The 20,883-nt window shown below is 35.0% G+C and overlaps 1 protein-coding gene across 2 annotated transcripts in view; it reads left to right on the top strand.

Annotated features, from left to right (window-relative positions):
- Positions 1-20,883, top strand: part of LOC150092606 (serine/threonine-protein phosphatase 1 regulatory subunit 10-like) — a 447,296-nt gene that overhangs the window by 113,966 nt on the left and 312,447 nt on the right. For both annotated transcript variants that reach the window (XM_090414736.1, XM_090414735.1), the window contains exon 3: positions 11,287-11,384. In XM_090414736.1, the coding sequence (XP_090270862.1) occupies positions 11,287-11,384 (98 nt within the window). The remainder of the gene's footprint in view (positions 1-11,286; positions 11,385-20,883) is intronic.

Raw genomic sequence — 20,883 nt, 5'->3', positions numbered from 1 at the left:
GAGTTTATTCAACAGCTCTTAAGGAAAAATGCCATGAGCAAACTGAGCAGAAAGCATGTTGCTTTTGTAGGACATGCTTGCTCACACTGCTCATGAAACCCAACAGACAATGCATACCCTGGGCTTTCAGTTGTCTGCCTCAACCACCCTATTTGCCAGGCTAGGTCCCATCTGACTTTCCTATTGGTGATGGAATTAGAAATTCTATCACCAAAACTCAAAAACCTCACCAAAATCCCCTTCTAGAAATCATGGCTTCTGCAGTGTCAATTGCATCTTAGCTTTGGAAAAGAAAAGTGGCAGTAAGTGTATTTGGCATCCAACCTCGTACCTCTTAAAGATACTGTTAGATTCAGTCCAGTATACATTTTAAGTCAGTCTGTGGAATGACCATTTTAAATCCCCCCATCTGATGTCTGATATAATTCTGAAAACATCATTCATATTGCATGCCTGAAAGTAATGGAGAAACACTAAATGAAAATAAGTAATTAATGCTAAATCAAAGGGAATTCTCTAGATAAACACCTAATTGTACTTGATAAGAAATTATATTCTTGTTTTAATCTTTTATACAAGTGTAAGCAATCAAAATTTCTCTATTAATTGTATACTCCATAACTTTGCCTACCAAATTTTATGGCAAAATTTTCTCCTACTCCTTTAGTTTAAGTGGTCATATAGGAGCTTTACTGACATATGGTCCATTTTCCTCTCAATGGCCTGTCATAGCCATATATGACTCAATGGCGTGTCATAGCCATATAACTTGGCTTTTATGGAAACCTAATTAATGATGTGATAGAGTGGTTACTCCTATTTGTACACTATATCTGTCAATTGCATGTATTTTCTGATTGTTCATCTGTCTGGCAGGATGAAAAGTCCAAATTCCCAGAAGAGAAAAATGTATACAAGTGTAAGCAAACAAAGTTTGTATGTATGAAGTATTTTCATGACTAGTCAATTTGTAGCAGCTGTTGAATTCACATCAGTTGTCCCATTATCTCATGCGAAACATAGGAAGGGCTTCTATCTAGACTGGTTTCAACCTTTACTGAGATCTTATCAGTGACAATTAGACCCAGGAATATACTCAGGTTAAATTAATGCAGAAGGCATGCTTTCTATATACATGTACAATGTTAGTGGTAAATGTTTTTCTAGGGAAAAACATCCCTTCACATTTGAGTTTGTTGTGGTAATAGCTGACTGTAAACATTTAGAATTCCACATAATATCAGTGGCATGAACTTTGGTGTATGGCATTTTATGACTTAAACACTCTAAGGATATACTTGCTGGTATTACTCCTGTGCTCAACTGGGTAAAATATGCATGAGCTTGGAAGTAGAGTAATACCAGCAAGTACAGGTTCTATCTTTTTTCTTATACAAACAGTATTAATGTTTGGATTAGATTAAGCCACTAACCAAACCTGTGCAAATATATCTTAGCTCTTAACTTTATGGTAAAGGCATCCCTAATTTTAGCATCATTTACAACCATCAGTCATATTTAACCATATTTGTTAGTATTTAGTTTTAAACTTGATAACATTTCTAGTTTCCTTTCAGTGGTGGCACTACCTCTACTTCTTACAGTCAAGCTGTATTTTTAGCAGTTGATTTTCAGCAGCCACCATTCACTGCCAGAGCTACTCTCATCAAAGGTGTGACAACATCCTTTCTCATCTGCAGGTTAAGCAGAACTAGCAGGAATGTTATCCTGGACATTGGTGTTTCCTTTTATGAATCACATCAGAACAAGAAAACATTCAGACATTATACCCAAAATATGCACTGATGTTTGTGCATAGTGAGTAACTAAAAATAATGGTTGCAACAACCATAACCACCTATCCGGTATTAAGTTGCAGTATTGAGTAGATGCCATTTATAAGGGTTTCTGAATTTTAAGTGAATAATATCAATTAGTTTAATCTTTAAGTAATGTACATAGTAATTTAAATGCATGGCTTCTATGGATTCTTACACTATTTTTCTTAGTACTGGGATAATTTAATGAATGAATGAAAAATATTAATTACATATATTGGATCAAAATTGAAAACAGCAGTAAACTTAGAGTACACTAACAGTAATGAAAACAGTAGTGGGGTGTATGGGGGGGGGTTAGAAGCACACTTAGCCAAGCTCTCCCATTGTACTGGTAATATCTTCACACAGATTCTCTTCGTTTGTGTAGTCATGTATGGAAAACCTTATCTTCATTTACACCGACATACTGGTCTGTTTTAATGCTCCCCCCCCCCTCTCGTTCCACGAAGCTAAATTCTCTCCTGATATATCTTAGCCTTATTTTAGTTGACTTAGGTTGTTTTAATTAGCTAAGAAAATTCAGTAAAGAAATTTGGGACTAGGCATGAGCTCTGCTCTTCTTTCCAACCCTTTGGTTAACTACCTCTAAATCTTATCCCTCCATGTGAGACACCTGTTTGTGGCAGAAGGAACCACCCAGTGATGGCACTGGCCCTTTTTTTTTTTATTTTTCTCTTTGCCTCTGTTTTACTTTCTGCATTCTTTACTCTACTTCTCCTGAGTCTTTTTTATTATCGTATCTTCTAGACTATCATCACTAGGATCCAACACCTTGCTGCCATGTTTGCCAGTCAGTGCAACCCATGGACATCTGGAAAGGGAGATCTTCATAGTCTTGCACTATTTTGGCCTCTGCTTTTCCAAAATAGGTGATCCTGGATAGCCCAGGCAGGATCATTCGACTAGTGGGCTTGCTGCAAAGGTCAAGGAAGTTGCAGTACGTCTCCCTCCCTATGGTCCAGGGACAAGGCTTGCTGTGGTGCTTGTATATCATCCAAGCCCTGGCATTCCTTTCCTGAGTGCAGTCATTGCTTGCTGGCCAGTGGGCATCCTTGCATGGTTCTGTGGTGGATGGGGAAAGTTCTGGCACCAAACTAAATTCCTCATTAAAATGAATACTTCTTCATCCCCTTGTTTATCAGGAGCCCTGACAAGCTCCATCCAACTTCAGAAACCATACGATCAACAGAGAACCATCGTAAGAAACAAAAATATATCAAACTGCAATAAATACACCACTATTCGTAATGTTACATTCAGCAGGTGAACATCCAGTTGGAAAAAAGTTACTCTTTCATTCAGAAGGGTTTGGCAGGATCTCCAAAAGTTGTAAAGAAACTGCGTTCAGGAGATATCCTTTTAGAAGCAGCTACAATATCACAATCAGAAAAATTATAACATGCAAGATCTATCAGGGGAATAACAATCACAGTCCTCCTCACAAAAAAATTTAAAGTTTTTGAAAGGTGTAATATCCAAGTGGGACCTCTTTGATATCCTGATGATATACAGGGTGTTCGGGATAAATTTGACAGTTTCGTAAGGAAAAAGAAAATCTTCTTTGTATCTATTAAATTTAATGAATTGACAAAAAAACATTACAGGCAGAGTTAATTACAATACTATCAACAAGATTTACTCAAAATAACCACCATTAGCATCGATCACAGCTTCAATTCTGCTTCGGAACCTCGAACAAGCTGATGCTACAGTCTCCCTGGGAAGGGCCGCAAAAACTGTTTTAATTTTATCCATTAACTGGGCTTTTGTATTACTGGAAGTGCGATTGGTGTCTTTTTCAACTGCGCCCCATACAAAATAATCCATGGGGTTAAGGTCTGGGGAGTTTGGAGGCCAAACATTTGGACTGGTGAAGTCGTAGAAATTTTCAGACAACCATTTTTGACTTTTCCCAGAGGTGTGGCAAGGGGCCGAATCCTGCTGCCATACATACGGCCTACCATTGGCTACCCTTGTTATCCAGGGCTTGACTACAGTTAGCAACTCCACGAACAAAGCCCGAATTCCAATGCCAGGGTTCTTCAACACCTGTTCCTGCAGATTTGCGAGGAATTCTGCTGTACGAACGCAATCAGATCGTCTGCTAGGGATCTTTCTTCTTGCTACATCCTCGTAGTCACCATTGCAAGTCTCTAGTTCATGCCTGATTGTTTTTACTGTATTCAGGGAGCATTGGGCAGCAGTCGTAATATCCTTATTTTGATGGCGGGCACGAATCATCATGATACAAGTTATTCTCTTCCATGATTCAGGTGGGTTCCAGCTATCCATCCTTTCTGACATCTTGTATATGAATGAAGAAGGGTCCAAACTTTTAAATGAAGAGAAGTGTGTGTTAATACATGTAACTTACGGAAAAATATAATTAATTATAAATATGTCAAATTTATCCCGAACACCCTGTAAGTCATGAACTCAAAGTTCAAGGATTGACAGTCAAAACAAGAATTCTGATATGTAGGGATGAACATCTGGTTCCTACCATAAACATCATCCTTAGCTTTAACAAATTAAAACCACCATCTGCCGAAGCAGAAAATCTTAAATGTCCAGTACAGCTGTATATCTCATACCACTTATGGTGCTATAAATGCCAGAAATATGGTCATTTTCAAACTGCCTGTCTTGACTTGGTTATCTGTGGCATTTCAGAACATGAGATTAGACTGTAAAGCAAAAGACCAAAATGCTCTAACTTTGAGGGAGACCACTGGGCATATCCCAAACATGATAAAGGTGGAAGGATTGGAAGAATGAAAAGGAGATTAAAGTTAAAAACAGAACAATGCATCGCATATCTGGACGTGAAGAGGCAATAGACTGCAACAGCATCTGCTAAACTCTTATGCTGAAAAGGCAGTGGTAAAGAAAGTGTCAGTTGGGACATTAACAAGGATGTCAATCCCCACCTCACAACTACAACATTCCTGCAATGTATGAATTGCTTGTTATCTCTTTTGAGTGATTGAAATAGAGCAATTGTTATGGACTCACTCCTGAAGATATGCCCCATAGGGTTCCACTACATGAAATTTCTCTTATTAAAAAAAAAATGGAATATGCACCACAGAAGATCAAAGATATGCCTTCATTCCCTTTATTAGATGGCCCATCAACAGATAATATGGATAATGCCTCTGCTTTCCCTCAGGAAGATAACAATTTCTATGCTTGTGGATGTGTAATTTGATGAAGTCTTGGATATTTTTCCAGAAGAAGAATAAAGGTTTACTTTACTTGCCATCCACAATTCTCAAAAAAGGAAAAATCCAAGACTACTAAAAGCAGAATCAATCAGAAGAAGCCCAATATGAGCATATATGCTTAACAACAATTGCTCTCTTAAACACAGAAAGCAAACACCTTCCATAGACCTAGCCAAACATTCACTGTCATTGAATTAACTACCTGCTCACCCTCCCTTTTCCCACTGTTTAAGGGGAAATTGACAACTTATTTGGGAGCGATCACTTTCACGTTATATCCAATTTTCTACATGGGATCTTGATACAAATATCACTGTGGAAAATTGAGCATGCTGAATGGTCCACCTTTTCTTCATTATCAGATTTTGATTCTGCAACAGTTAATCTCCTATCTGTGATGTAGTGAAACACATAACAGAATTTATTTTATAGCAGCAACCACAACTGCAATTCCTAAAACATCTATTTGGTTCCCAAGTTTTTCTAAGCCATGGTGGAATGATGACTGTACAGCAACCAAAGAAACTGAGAAGAAAACTTGGTATTTTCTGCAGGTACCTCATAATCTTAAGGAACCTAATTGTTTTGAAATGTGCTTGGGCTTGAGCTAGATACATCTGTCACCAAAGCCAGAAGGAATCCTGGATCCAGTTTACTTCATCTGTATCAAGATCCACCAACAGCAAAGAATTATGGGAAAAATGAAAGGCAGATATACCACCCACTGACTCCTCCATCCTTGAGTTGCTGATCTAGCAATGATTACTGATACATTTGGGAAGTTGCAAAAAATCGGCAATATCTTCTTATCCTCCTAAGTTCCTTGCCCATAAAAGCAGAACAGAAAAACAACAATTCCAATTTTCTTTGAATGGCACAGAAGATTACAATAAGCTGTTTACCAAAGTAGAACTGAAGCTGCTTTGCTGATGTCATCATCTGCTGTTGGACCTGATGATATCCATTATACATTGGTAAAATATCTGTCAACATATGCCATGGATCAACTGCTGCACCTTCTGAGGTGCAGAGATCTCAAAAAATCAAATTTTTTGAGATATCATAATTCCAGATACCAGGGAAAAGGCAATTATAATTGCATTTCCTATGCAGGGGAGGGATCCAAAATTCCCACATGACTAATGTCTGATTTCAATGACTAGCTGCTTGTGCAAGTTTCTGGAAAAATGGTTAACTCTTGTCTTTTATGGTTTCTGGGGAGAAACTGCATTTTCTCTTGAATACAATCTGGTTTCTGAAAAGATCACTCTACTACTGATCATCTGGCTGCAGGCATCCATTAGAGATGCCTTCCTGAATTGCATCTAGAATCAGTTTTTTTCACTATGCAAAAAAAAGCACATGCCACTGCTTAGATTTGGAATAATGAAAGATTTACGTAATTTCAGACTTAGAAGGAATCTCCTTCTTTTTATCAAAAACTTATTCCAAGGCTGGGTGAGTTCTGTCCTGAGGAGTCCCACAAGTCCTAAATGTCGCACTTTTTTACAGTCAAGGTCAACTCGATAAGAGAACAACCTCCTCCAACAGCAAGTAATGCTCTCTGTGTGGATGACTCAACCATCTCTTCTAATTCATGTAATATGAGTCATGGAAAGACAGCTGCAGCAAGCCATTGACTATTTCTCAAAATAAGTGCTTTAAAATGGTATTGATTTTCATAGCAGAAGACTGTCTTTTAACCATAATTTGAGAACCTGCAACACTTGATAGACTCCCATGAAATCCTTTGGTTTGCAGATGAAAGCTCTCCTACAAGCTCTAGAAATTGGTGTAGACAACATAGCTCAAATGCCACCAAATCCACTTCAACCATGGCATTCTTATAGGGCAGCATGTAGTTTTTTTTTCCCCCAGCAGGCTACCGAAAATTTCTACTCTTACGGTCATCTACCAGCAATTCTTTAAAGCCCATTGAACTGAATACTTTGATTATGTGCTCATCTGCACAGATGGCTCAAAATCGGATAGCTTATCAGATCTTCTGCCATCTTTCCTGGCACATTATGTCTGCACAGATCCCACCAGAGTGTAGCAACTTTATATTGGAACAGTATGCAGTAGAGCTTGCATTAGAATACATTAGATTCCATTGCTTTCAAAGGTTGCATAATGTATTCAGACTCTCAAAGTTCTCTCCAGGCAATAAGAAGTCTAGAGATACAGCAACATTTGGTATGCTCTTGAATTAAAATATACCTTTTTTGTTCACTTCTCTTGGATTCTAAACCATGTTGGGATTAAGGGGAATGAGGCTGTAGATATTGCAGCAATGCCAGCTCATTGCTCAAACATCTACCATTTGCCTATATCATGTTAATTACATTATGGTAGTCTAACCTTTGCAGAGTTCAATCAAAGTTCTTGCTAGGTTCTGCATAGGTCACAGACATCTTTCATGTTATTTAATGAGGGCTGATGAATCATTTATGTATGAGAAATGCAACACCTGTCTTGCCATTTATCATATTCTGGTGGAGTGCTGGCACTTCACATGAGAGAGGAATTACATTTTTACTTATCTGGCTCAGCCCTATAAACTCAAGCAGATGTTATCAGACTTGAACAAATTGCATGACCTTTAAAATTTTTACCAAGAATTAATTTAGTTAATCACATTTGATTCTAAATATGCCTATATGTAGATACTGAAAACCTTGTATATACATTTTGTTTAATCATTCATATTTTTATAACTACTTTTTAATATCTTGTATACATAAATATTTATTAATACCTTTTGATATGTAGATACTTAACACTCTGCACATATTCATATGTTATTTCCCTTTGACTATTTCCTAAGATTCTGTGTACTTCTGTAACCTGTGTCCCAGTGCAGTATCACCTTTGCTGTCCTTGTGCCGTTAAACAACAAATCAAACAATTGTAAATTCTGACCCACATAGACTTACTCTTTGATTATTATACGATGCATTCTTCAATTGGCTGCTTAATTTGGATGAATGGTCTCAACACTGTTTTTAATACACCAAACACCTTAGAAAAAGAAAATAGCCCTGTACTTCTTAGAGACCTAAATAACATGCCAACTTGGTAGATCATTAACTTTCTCTTTTTATATAAAACTCTTGTGGGATAGTTACATTCACCAACCACCACTCCTTTCTCTGAATAGTACTCTGGAATTATATGAACAGTGTAAGTATAATTGATTTGTTCTGATAATAGTCTCTACTACTGAACTTGACTACATTTACAGCTTCTTCTGAGCCAATGGCTACAATCTACACTATCCCCCCCCCCCCCCCAAAAAAAAGCCTATATCTTGTAACTATTTACAGCCCATGCAAAACTTAACATCTGCAGTCCTTACACCTGCCTGCTGTGTACCAAGTACTCTGTAATTATAAGATATACTACAAATAGAACAGTAAATATCATGTCTGAGCATGATCATTACATCTAGTTCCTCTACTATGGCCACACATGACTCTTCGACCATGCTTTCAACACATACCCTAAGTTATGCTGGAAAAGCCAACTTCTTTATTTCACTATTTATTTATTATTTCACTCTGGTAAACACAAATATGAGATTATTTCTGGAATCTGTCATTGGTTTAAGAAACTATGTATCTCATATCTACTAACTGATCATTCTCAGACCATTGACCTGATGACTAAGAACATGCAGTCTAACACTATTTAAGACTTTAGGCTTAACTTTATTATGCTTCAGTCTCACTTATTCAGTGTAGTACCTATCGTTTTGCACATGTTTTGTATATTGTTTCCTGATGATGACAATTTGTCTTTGCTGGAATACTGCATATATTAAATTCCTCTAATTAGTATATCTTCTACATTATGATATCTATATTAAATAATGATATGATAGCATTAAAATACCAGTATTATATTATACAGTGATGCCTTGCAATTCGATGTCCTGCAATTTGACAGTTGAATTTTGCGGGCCCGGCGCGTGCTTGGAATTGTGTGATGTCACCTGTTATTTGTCATTTCTTGTTGGGCTGTGTTGGTTTTTGCTGTGTTTGTGCTAATTTTCAATTCTGCATTTTTCAGAAAGTAAAAATTTTGTGTATTTGCAGTTATTTTTTTTGAGTGAACTTTAAGAATGGGTCCAAAGAGAAGTGAACAGAGGAATAATTCAGGAAAGAAGCACACTTGGTTGAGCATAGAGAAGAAAGAAAGAAATTGTAGATAAAGTGCAGAAAGATAGAACAATTACAGCTGTAGCTCAAGTGTGTTCTCAGACAGGGGGAAGCTGCTAGTGCAGATAGAGAGGCTGCAGAAAAGTTTGTGAAAAAATTTGAAGATTTAATCAGGAAGGAAGGAAGGCTACCTGGTACAGCAAATTTTTAACGGGGATGAAACTGGGTTATTTTGGAAGCACTTGCCAAATCGACCTTATATCATGCAAGAAGAAGTGAAGCTCCCTATGAAAGATAGGCTTACCTTGTTATTGGCAGCAAATGCAAGTGGAGACTTTAAACTAAAGCCACTTCTGGTCTACCACTCAGAAAATCCTCAGTGCTTTGGGAAAAAAATCATCAAATCCAAACTGCCAGTGATGTGGAAATCCAATGCAAAAGCCTGGGTAGATGCAAATTTTCAAAGATTGGATTTTTGAGGTGTTTTCCCCGAGCCTGAAGAAGTTCCTCACTAACAGCAATTTGCCTTTGAAAGCACTGCTGATCCTTGACAATGCTAGTGCCCACCCTCAAGACTTAGAGGACATTCTTGAAATTGATTTTGACTTCATCAAAGTCCAGTTCTTGTCTCCAAACACGACGTCACTGATCCAACCAATGGATCAAGAAGTGATTGCATGTTTTAAAAAAGCTTTACGGCAAGTCTTTGTTCTCACGGCTTTTCGACGTGACTCAACTCTTCTGACGAGACACTGAAGGACTTCTGGAAGACCAAGTTCAACATTTTCTATGCCATTTCCTTTATTAAAACTGCCTGGGATGGAGTGACACAGAGAACCCTTCGTGCATTGTGGAAGAAATTCATTCCTAATTTTTCTCAGGATGACAGCAGTGCAGACCAAGCAGCTGGAGAATCAGAAGTAGCTGCAGCCATGCGAGAGATCATTTTGATGGTGGAGAACCTCGACATGGAAGAGGTTGATGTAGAAGAGCTTGTGGAGGATCATGATGACGAACTGACCGCAGAAGAACTTAGAGCACTCAGTAAACAGCAAACAAGGGAGAGAGAAAGAGGAATTTCACCTGAAGAAGAGGATGGCAGGGAAAAAAGGGCCGATGCCAACAGCTGCCATTAAAGAAGTTTTATTCCATTGGGAGAAAGTGCAGTCTGTTTGTTTGGAATGGCACCCGTACACTGCTGATGTGAGTAGAAGAACGACAGACTTGTTCAACAACACCATCATGCATCACTTCAAAACCCTCTTGAAAAAGAGGGAGAGACAGTTCACTCTTGATCAGTTCCTCATCCTTGTTCAAGCAAAGAGGAAACGAGAAGAGGTAGAATAGGATAAAGAAGACTCCCTTCCAACATCTAAGTCTCAATAGATTGTATATATTGTGTATACAATAGTGTATTTTTTAATTTAGTGTGTTATATAATAGTAAAATACATAAAGTAAATAATATGTTGTATTTCTTTACCACTCCCCTGTTAAGAGGAGTGGGATAGAGGTCCAACAACGAATTAATCTATTTTCAATAGACTTATGGGGAATATTGTCCTGCAATTTGATAGTTTCGCAATTCGACATTAATTTAGTGACGGATTAGTGCCGAATTGCGAGGCACCACTGTATAATGATATGATATCATTAAAATATCAGTAAGACATAGATATCCCAAAAGTATTACCCTATCTTGAAGTGTGTAACCTATAGCATATCTACTCATGGTAGTGGGGTTTAGTAGTAAAGCACTATCTATAACTCAAAATTTGTGAATAGAGTTGAAAATTATTATGTGTATGAGGGAGCAATGGGGAAGATGGAAGAAATCAGTAGTTATCGTTAAAGATTATTGAAGATGATATCATGGCTAGTGTTAATTCTTGGATTAGACTGCTGGAACCATAAATCACAATCACATAGCTCTTACTTTATTTGAAATATAAGCTGATTTTCATAATGATCAGCTTGCACGTTATTGCAATTTGATCTCTGAAGCATCTTTTTCATACAGTTCATTGAACAAAGTTGATGTGATTCTTTGTCATTTCAGGCTCCTATAGATCCTCTGCAGTTATTGAAAGCTTTAGGGCCCCTACTTTCTCCAGATGGTGGTATAAAGACAAATGCTGAAGTAATAAGACTGTCTAGGTAAATAATCTGTTTTGATTTTTTCCCCTTTAACATTAAAAATTTCATTCATCAAACTGATCCTTTTTTGTTATCTTTCACAGCTCTGACACTGGGAGGATTCTTTGAGGAGACAACTCTCACTGTTCAGGAGCTTGGTCATGCAGTACAGCAAATGCTAATCTTTTATTTCTGTTATTATTATAGGAGACACTTCTCATGTGGTTATTAATTCATGTATTTATTTATTATTTTTGGGGGGTTAGTAATTCCTTGAATTTTCTACTGTATCTATATATATTACCCACCAAGTTTGCTGAAATATCTGTATAATTATGAATATTTCTGCAGTATTGTGAAGATAATTCTTCATTTCAAATCAGAGGTAGACAAGTAATAACATAAAAAATAAATATAAAATTCTCCTAGTGCGTTTTTTTTTTACTTTTTTTTTTTTTAAGCAAAATCTGATTTTAAAAAGATTTTATATGTAAAAGAATTCTTGCTAATAAAAATCAGAAGTGGAAGCGTGTACAAGACTTCATCCAAACTAGAAATGTTTTGAATCATTTTTTAAATCCGTTGCAGTCAGAGAATTAGGTTTATTATTTGTGACACTTTCATCCTGGGGAAAGGTCTGTGTGTTGACACAAAGTTTTTGTATTTGTATAATTTGCTGGAGAGGATCCTCTGAATTTCACCAGAGTTAAAAAATATCAGAGTTAGAAATAAGATGATAGTACTTTTTTCTTATTTTTTTATTTCGAACTCTGATAATTTAGTGTATCTTTTAATCTGGAATATATCAACTGTCTTTTGATTTTTGATTCAAGTCTAAGATTCACTCTCTGACTTCAGTTTTAACTACGTGGATACTTACTCAGCATACTCAGGAAAAGTGCAAATATTTTTGCTTTCAAAGATTGCTGTCTCTCTCTTAAAATTTTTAACAACAGACAGCATGATCTGAATCACAAAACAACTACAAGAGATGTATATTCGCTGATATAAAATGTAAATGTTTATTGCCATGGCTGCATTGCAGTTATCTCACTCATCCAGACATATGTCTCATATTTAACTTTGAACTCATTCAGACTGATAGCATTTATAGCATGCCCATTTCCCATCTAAAAAATTTAAAAAAAAAGTTTTCTTCTTCACTTATACAACTTTCAGAGATACCATCTCAGTTTACATTCCTTTATCCACATGACCAGCATTCCAGAATTCTGATATTGCCGTGGCTCATCTATGGACTCTGTCTAGAGTTTCTTAATCACAAAAAAAAAACTAAATTTGTACTGCACAAATTATATATGGTCTACAACTAGTATCCTGCCCATCATAGTCAGTGTTTTTTTTAGTCCTTACCACTTTCATTCAGTTCCCTCTGAATAGTTTAACTACTGAATAACTTTGATAATGCCATTATCCAGGTGGTGATTTTGCAGTGCCAGACCATTGACTGCTTATATTGAGTATCGAGATAGTGTATGATGTTTCTATTAAAATTCAGATATTCCATAAAGTAAAAATAAATTGACTTGCAAGTTAAGAAGAAGTTAATATGGTATGATTTTTGTCATGTTATTTGTATTTAACTTTTTGTATATAGAGAGTAAGTGTTCAGAGATTTTTACTTTTAGCTACTGAAGTCTTGCTTAGACATAAAATTATTTAAATTGAATATACTTATAATTTTGTATGAGTTGTCAAACTTTGAAATGCTTAGGCTGATTCTATCTAGACAAAAAAAAAAAAATCGTTGTTCTCACTTATGAGAATGCCAAAGTGAATGCTGTACTTATGGTTCGAAAGTGGTTAAATGAACATACCTGAGTGCATGAAACATTATGAAATGAAAAAAAATTTTAAAATTCAAGCGATAAGATGTTCAGAAGCAGGTGAACATCAAGTTTCATATAGATGCTTCTTCAAGCTTAGCAATGTCTATTACAAGAACAGTTATGAAGAATGCAGAAAAAATAAAATCTACAAAAACAAACTCAATTTTCAGTTCATTGTTGCAGATTTTGTTTATAAATAACATAAAGATTGAAGAAATAACATGAACTTCTTATCAGAGCATTAATTAGGTTGCAAAAAAAACTAAGAATGAATAGAAACAGAATACCTAAACAAATTCTAAATTACCACCCAAAAGGTACTTGATGCAGAGGAAGACCCTTAAAAAGATGGAATTGAGTCCGGAATAGGCCACTTAGCCTATAAGCCTGGAAAGGAAGAAGAAGAAAAAACTAAACTATTTGGCGCACGTTAGACATTGAGCCTAATCTGCGAATGTAAATGAAGAATTGAGGAAATGGGGGAAAAAAAGCTTTATATTGGGTTGATCAAACTCAGCATAACATCCCTTAAGTCCATTAATAATAATGGAAAAGACGAACATGTTTTCATATATTTAAAAAGAAATAGGTGAAACGTTGTAAACATTTACAGCTAGCAGAGGCTGGTTTGATAGATTAAAAAAAATGCATAATAACCTACATACCGTATGTATTACTGGAAAAGCTACAAGTTGGACATGAATGCAGCTTTGTATATAAGTTTATATATAGTGTTGTTGAATAAAACTTAATACTTTTCTATTTTTTTTTTTTTTCCACCTTTACCTGTTTAGGAAAGTTGATTGTGATTAATGTTCCATCTCACTGTATATGGGTTTTATGCATATAAACAAATGACAAGTGGAATTAATAAAATTATACTTAAAATTTTTTTTTTTAATGAGTCATTGCCATTTCCATTGAGAATTTCAAATAAAAATGGTTATATGAACTCATTTGATTTTGATTTTGACAGTGAATGGAGAGAATGGAGAGAGATGGGTTTGAATCCCATCTAGAATGCAGAGAAGCTTTATCATCACTGCTTTTCAGTTTGAAAGTAAGTAGGCGTTCTCATACAGAGGTTTCAGCGTTTTTTCATTCAGCAATATAAGTAAACTTGCCAGAAGAATATATATAGTTGACAGCTATAGTACAGGTGCAGATAGCATGAACTTCCTTTCAGAGCATTAATTAGGTTTCAAAAAAACTAAACTATTTGGCTCATTAGACATTGAGCCTAATCTGCAAATGTAAATGGGAGCTAAGTTATACTTTAGTATCATTTTACTGAATCTTTGCACCAACGAACTTCTGAAAGATCCCATCTAAAAACCCTGACATTTCTTAAGCACATTATTGAAAGTACTGAAAGTTCAGATATTTGCTACAGATTAGTAATGTCAAAATCCATGCTAAATATTCTTACACAGAAAGAATTGTTTTCACAGCAGCAGATATACAGAAGAGGCAAGTTTTTCCTGATAGATCTTTTGTTGATAGCTTAGATGAATGTATTAGTAAATTATGTTTGCCAGGAAATTATATTCTTGTTTAACTCTATATCAAGTAAGGATGCAACGTTTGCATGTGAAGTATCTTCGCAACTAGACTACATGTGAAGTCATCAGCCTCCATATACATCAGTTGTCTTAGTATCCCATAATGTAGAACACACTTACTTTTCAGAATGCATAATGCCAAGCATTAAGAGAGAGTCACTACAAATCTGATTTCAACCTTTATTGATGCCTTGTCATTGGGAGCCAGGAAAGATACCAAGGTTAGATTGATGCAGAAGTGATATATTTCCCATTATTTTTATGTTATTTTTAAAATATTCTGGATCAGAGATGGTTATAGAAAGTTTTTTTCACTTGGTTACTGAAGTCAAATAGGAATATGGGTAAACAAAGTAATAATCCTACTGATTCGACGTCAGCAAAGGTTGCAACTAGTCTGGATAGTGATCCTCTCTTAATGCTCAGCATTATGCATTTCCAAAAGGAAGTGTTTTGCTTTATGGGATACTAAGGCAATGGATGTGATGTCATCAGCCTCGAATGACTTAGTTTCAGTATACTTCACACACTAACTTGGCTTGAAGGATTAAACAAGAATATAATTTCTTGCTAAGTATAATTCACTTTTGTATCAAAGTGCAAAATCTTTCTACAACTTTCTATAGTTAGAATGAATGGATAGGGGGCTCCATGTAATTTTCACTAGTATTGTTTCATTGTTGATTTTTATTGTTGCTTATATAAACATATTAAAGATTGTACATATTTTATTTTACATTTTTTACATATATTTTAGATTTCATTATGTATTTATTACTGGATACATGTTTGTGATTTACTTTGTTAAATGTATTAACATAGTAAATCACATTTAATGCGATTTATTTATGAAATTAGTAACACACTTATTGACCCATTTTATGATACCTTTATTTTTAATTGGTCTGAAAGTTTGAATTGTGGGAGTGAGGAATCACCTTTTCTGAATTTGATAATTTTCTTCTCTTCTAATTATAAATTATAAAAGTTAATGTTTAAGGTACTTCCTTTAATAAATCTTCTCCAAGAAAATGACCATCATATTTTTCCAAGTATTGACAAATCCATGCCCTGGGAATTGTCAATATCTTGTTAAATATATGTTTAATATAACCAAGGCTCTATTGATTACATTACTGGTTAAATTTACATAGACCTCTAAAGATTAATATACACACACACATGCAATGCTTAACAGTGTGAGATCAAATGAATATAGTATTGATAAATTATGTTGTTTTATAGAATGATGGTAATATCAGGTATCCACTTATATTTCACACAACCATCATTATTTATAAGGGTCATAAAATGTGAAATCAACTTAGAAATTAAATTGAAGCTGCATAATTTGGTATTTTTATGCAAATTATTTAGTTATTGTATCCTTTAGATTGAAGAAAATATTTTTTAAACATTTTTCTTGACCTCATTTTAATTATGGTGGCCATTTTTATTCGGAGAATCCACACTTTTTAAGATTGATATCAGAGTGTTTAAAATTAATAGTTTATTCAATATCGTCCAGGTTTTTCTGCCATTTTAATGCTCACAGCATGCACCTATCGATTTCTCATTTGCATTTTCAGACAATTACCTCTGCCCATTATCGACCCCCAAGATAGTCACCTGGTTTAGGTGTTCTGAGTGCACCCCCCCCCCCCCTATATTTTGTACTTTACGTTGCTAGGTTGACTGACAAGTCTTATCCAAAGATGGGAAGATGTGGCCTGCATAAGGATTTTCAAGTCACTCAACCTCATGTATAGCAAAAATCAATTCATCTGCAACACGAGCATCTATACCAGAATGCACTCCACAAATTCACTTTAAATGTTTAATACCCATTATGAGAAAGTGAGTGTTAAATCTCCTGGATGCAAAACCAGACATTGCTGAGAATAATAGCCACATATCTTCTTGCTGTTCTTGCTACTATTGATAGTGTGATTAATCCTTATGATGCAATTCTTACTGGTTGGGACACCCAGATGAGTTCACCTTGAACTGACAGTGTACATTGTCTCTGAAACAGTCTTGATTTATGTAGTTGTGTTGTTTGCATGTGTACTGAATAAAGAATGCTCTTTATTGTTAACATTGAATTGATTTAAAAATTTGTGGATATTACTCTGTAGGAAATGCATAAGAGGGAAGGCTGTTTCAAAAAAAAAAAAAAAGCAGTAGAAGAAATGAAGTAAGATGAAAAAAAAAGGTTCTGTGAGTTTGGAGTTGGAATGTGATGAGAGTATTAAAAAAAGTTACTGCGTGGGTTTTAATGAATTTAGAAGAGACTACAGATATTATCAGTTCTAATTCTGATAAACAGCATTCATGAAAATATTTATCAAAATTGCAAACAGCTGAAATAAGTATTTGTGAAAGAGTCAGGGAAATTTGTGAAATTGGTCATTAACCAAATACCTTCAAGTCAATTATCTTCATGACTAGGTTACTTGTATACTGAGGCTGATGACTTCATATCAATGCCTTAGTATCCTATAATGTAAAGCACACTTCCTTTTCATTATGCTAAGCATTAAGGGAGGGTCACTACAAAGACTGGTTTGAAAACCTTTATTGAAGTCTTGTGAGTGGCAACCTGGAAGATATCAAGGTTAAATTAATACAGAAGTGATATATTTCCCTTATACAAGTAGCAAAAAAAAAAAAAAAAGTGTATCACATTATTTTTAAAATATTCTGGATCAGAGATAGTTGTAGAAAGTTTTTTCACTTTGTTACTTAAGTAAAATGGGAATATAGATTTTTTTAAAAAAAGTAACAACCCCACTGATTTGATCTCGGAGGTTGAGGTGGGAGTGCCATCTCTTAGGGACAGCATTCGCAATGCAAGAATAGTATAAGTGGATAGATGGATATGCGATTTCTATAGAGTTAATAGCTATTCGGAGGTAAAGTGTTGGTTTAGTAAATGAGAGAACCCAATTTTTTAGAATGTTTAGGATGCAATATTTGTAATGTTTATGCCAAGAGAGAGAGCAACTTAAGGTTAAAATAATCCCATAAAGAGATATCACTGTCAGTTGAAATTCAGATGTTGTCAAAAGTAAGACTGAAAGAAAGGTTTTTGCAAGAAAACAAAACAGGATTGAATTTTTCTTCTGTTGAAATTAACACAGTTATAGAAACCGCTTGAAGAATGGTTAGATCAGAAGTTTGCATTGCAGAGGGTAATATTTTAGAAGTTTGGTGAATTATGTAGTACAATACTTGTAATCGAGATATGAGAATAATATGGTGTCTTCAGCAAAACTGTATTGAATTGCACTTAACTGGAAAAGGTCATCAATGTGTAGAAGGAAGAGAGTGGTTGAAAGAATAGAAATTATGAAGCATGAGCATTAGTTGTAAAGCTTTAGTATAAAGATTCATCTATCATCACATAACTGGCACTTGAACAGAAAGCTTGGCTATCAAGTTAAGATGTCATAAGACAGGCTATATGTAAACTTACCTAGTAAGTCTTTGGGCCATATCCAGTCAGATGGCTTGGAGACATCAGGATCATGCTAAGGTTCCCTAAACCTTTTCCATGGGATATGTCTAAGGGTGGGCATAAGCAAGAATATCCCTATTAATTGAAGCTAGTTCTGTACTGCTGATCATGTGTTGGTTGAGATGATTCAAGGTTGGATAGAAGCTGAAATGCCAATAGTTTCTTCAATTATGTTACAAAGAAAGGGATAGGGAAAAATGTATAGTTTGCACCAAATTCTTTGTAGTGTCTTATCTCACAAAAATATGAAAAGGGCATTGAATGCTGTATGCCAGAAGGGGTTTGAAATACGTCAAGGACATCACACGAAAAGTAAAGAAGCCAGCAGATGACTTTTTGTTGGAGGGGAGTAATGAAGATACAGAACCATTGAAGTGGAATAGAGAAAGCTTGATTGTGCAAAAGTTAAAGCCAATAAATCTTGGCAGCAGATAGAGTGCATGACTGCAATTTAAAACAATCCTGTTTTAGCCTTTTCAACATCAGTTTTGGATGTGCTAATACTTTAGCTATTGAATTGCAGGGTTTGTAGTAAACAGAAAAGGAAGATGGAAAATTTTGATTTTGAGAAATATCCTCTTAGCACACTTAGAACTAAGGCTTAAATAAGAAATCAGATTTTAAACTGGAATAGGGAATAAATGTTTTCATGCCATTGAGAATTCTTTCGATAATATGTTCAATGAAAATAGTTGATTAGAAAGCTGGAAACTAATGCAATCAAAGAAATTAGATGCTGAAGTCATAAATCATCCAATTTACCATAATGCCAGGCAATACATGGATGTGTGTTTGTGAGTTGCAATATAGAAGAAGATATCATCACTATATTGTAGTCTGAATTGCTTGGAGGACAAACATTATTCACACAATTCGTAATTGTGCATCATAGTATAAATGTTATGGACTAAATCAGTAGTTCTCAAACTTTTTACCTCACCTGACGAAAAAACACTGCCCCCCCTCCCCGGTTTTATTTATCAAAATAGAAGTCATAGTATGTTTGACGTTTTATTCAGTTTATTTTGTGTTTTCTACATGCTATTTAACAGTTTTTGACACAAAATAATTAAAGTATCACAATATTAGGCCTACAATAAAAATTAGTTTTAACACTTGCAATTAACCAAAATATGTATTGAAATGAAACAATATTTAACTAACAAGTACTGTATTTAATTTTTCTCTGTAAAAATAATCAAACATTTAAATGTCAAAGTCTAATGTGATGGATGGGCCTGCTTTTGAGAACAAAGTTTATCAAAACATGGTATAATATCAGAAATGGCCATTCTAATTTCTTTAGCAATATTTAGTCTTGAACGATACTTTGACTTCATAGCTGCCAAAGCAGAAAAGCCTTTCTCGCTTTCTGGCACACGCGTTTTATAAGTGTGAATGAAGAAAATAATTATTAGTTATTTTGAAATTCATGATAATTAAAACCTGTATCATCAAAAGTTTTTCTTTCTGTATTTTTATTTGTTGTTATTTTTAAAACTGATTTAGGGTAATTTTAATTTTTATCTGTAGGTAAGTATGCCGCACTCCCCTTTCAAGCTATTCGCACCCCCCAGTTTGAGAACCACTGGACTAAATTATTAATATGGGCATTATTTATAATGTTCTGCCATTATGAATAATGACATACAAAATAGAGCACTAATAAATTTCACGTTGTTTATCATAAATTATCACACTGATGGTCAATATGGATACTGCTATCATCTGGTCAGGCAAAGTGATGATAATGATACCTTTTTGGCAATATTAGAAGCCATAGGGGTTGGGGGAGGAGAGATTCTTCAGATTTCTTTTTGTCGGAAAATGTGAAGGGAACTTTGCCAGGTAACTCAAATTTTTACAAAATCAGCATATTTGACAATGAAAGAAAAAATGAGAGTCAAAAACCAAAGTGACTTGGCCCATAACATATAAACATATGTGGGTATTGTAATACGTATATGGCAATTTGATTAAAAATTACATTCACACTGAAGAAATGTTTCAGATCTTGCACGATGCTCGAAATATTTCAGATATTCCATGATGCTCATATTGTTATTGCCATGGTAGCAGAAACCACATGGAAAAAGAATTAAATACGAAATATTACAAGTGAGATGATCGTAATTTAGGTTAGGTTAGTTTTTTAAGAATCAAATTGCCCAAAGGGAATGTAGCTTTATTCATAATGTCTGGTTAATTTAATAAATTAATATTTATCAGGCTGCCCAGGCATTATGAATAATGACCTATTGGTCACTTGGCCCATGACATAAACACCACCAGGAGGAAATGGGGGTGGATGATTAATTTATTGAATTTACTAATATCACACTGATTTAATCAGCATCATCAGAGCACAAATTACAGCTGCAGTAAATATGCTCACTTTTTATTGTCGTAGAAACAAATTTAGATCTTTTCAAAAAGGAAATGATGAAGGAAAAATGAAACCGCTCAGGTACCTTCACAATGTTTGTAGTAAATGGCTAAAAATGGCATATAAAATAGACATAATACTGCCTGACCCCATTCCTCATGTAACTGTTGCACAAGATCAGAACAAAACTATTCCTATGCCT

Source organism: Typopeltis vanoorti, chromosome 25 (genome assembly GCF_054136105.1).
Source record: "Typopeltis vanoorti isolate ZY-2024b chromosome 25, IOZ_Tvanoo_1.0, whole genome shotgun sequence".
NCBI lineage: Eukaryota > Metazoa > Arthropoda > Arachnida > Uropygi > Thelyphonidae > Typopeltis > Typopeltis vanoorti.
Note: the sequence above shows the minus strand (reverse complement) of the source record. Positions and strands in the feature narration are given on the sequence as shown.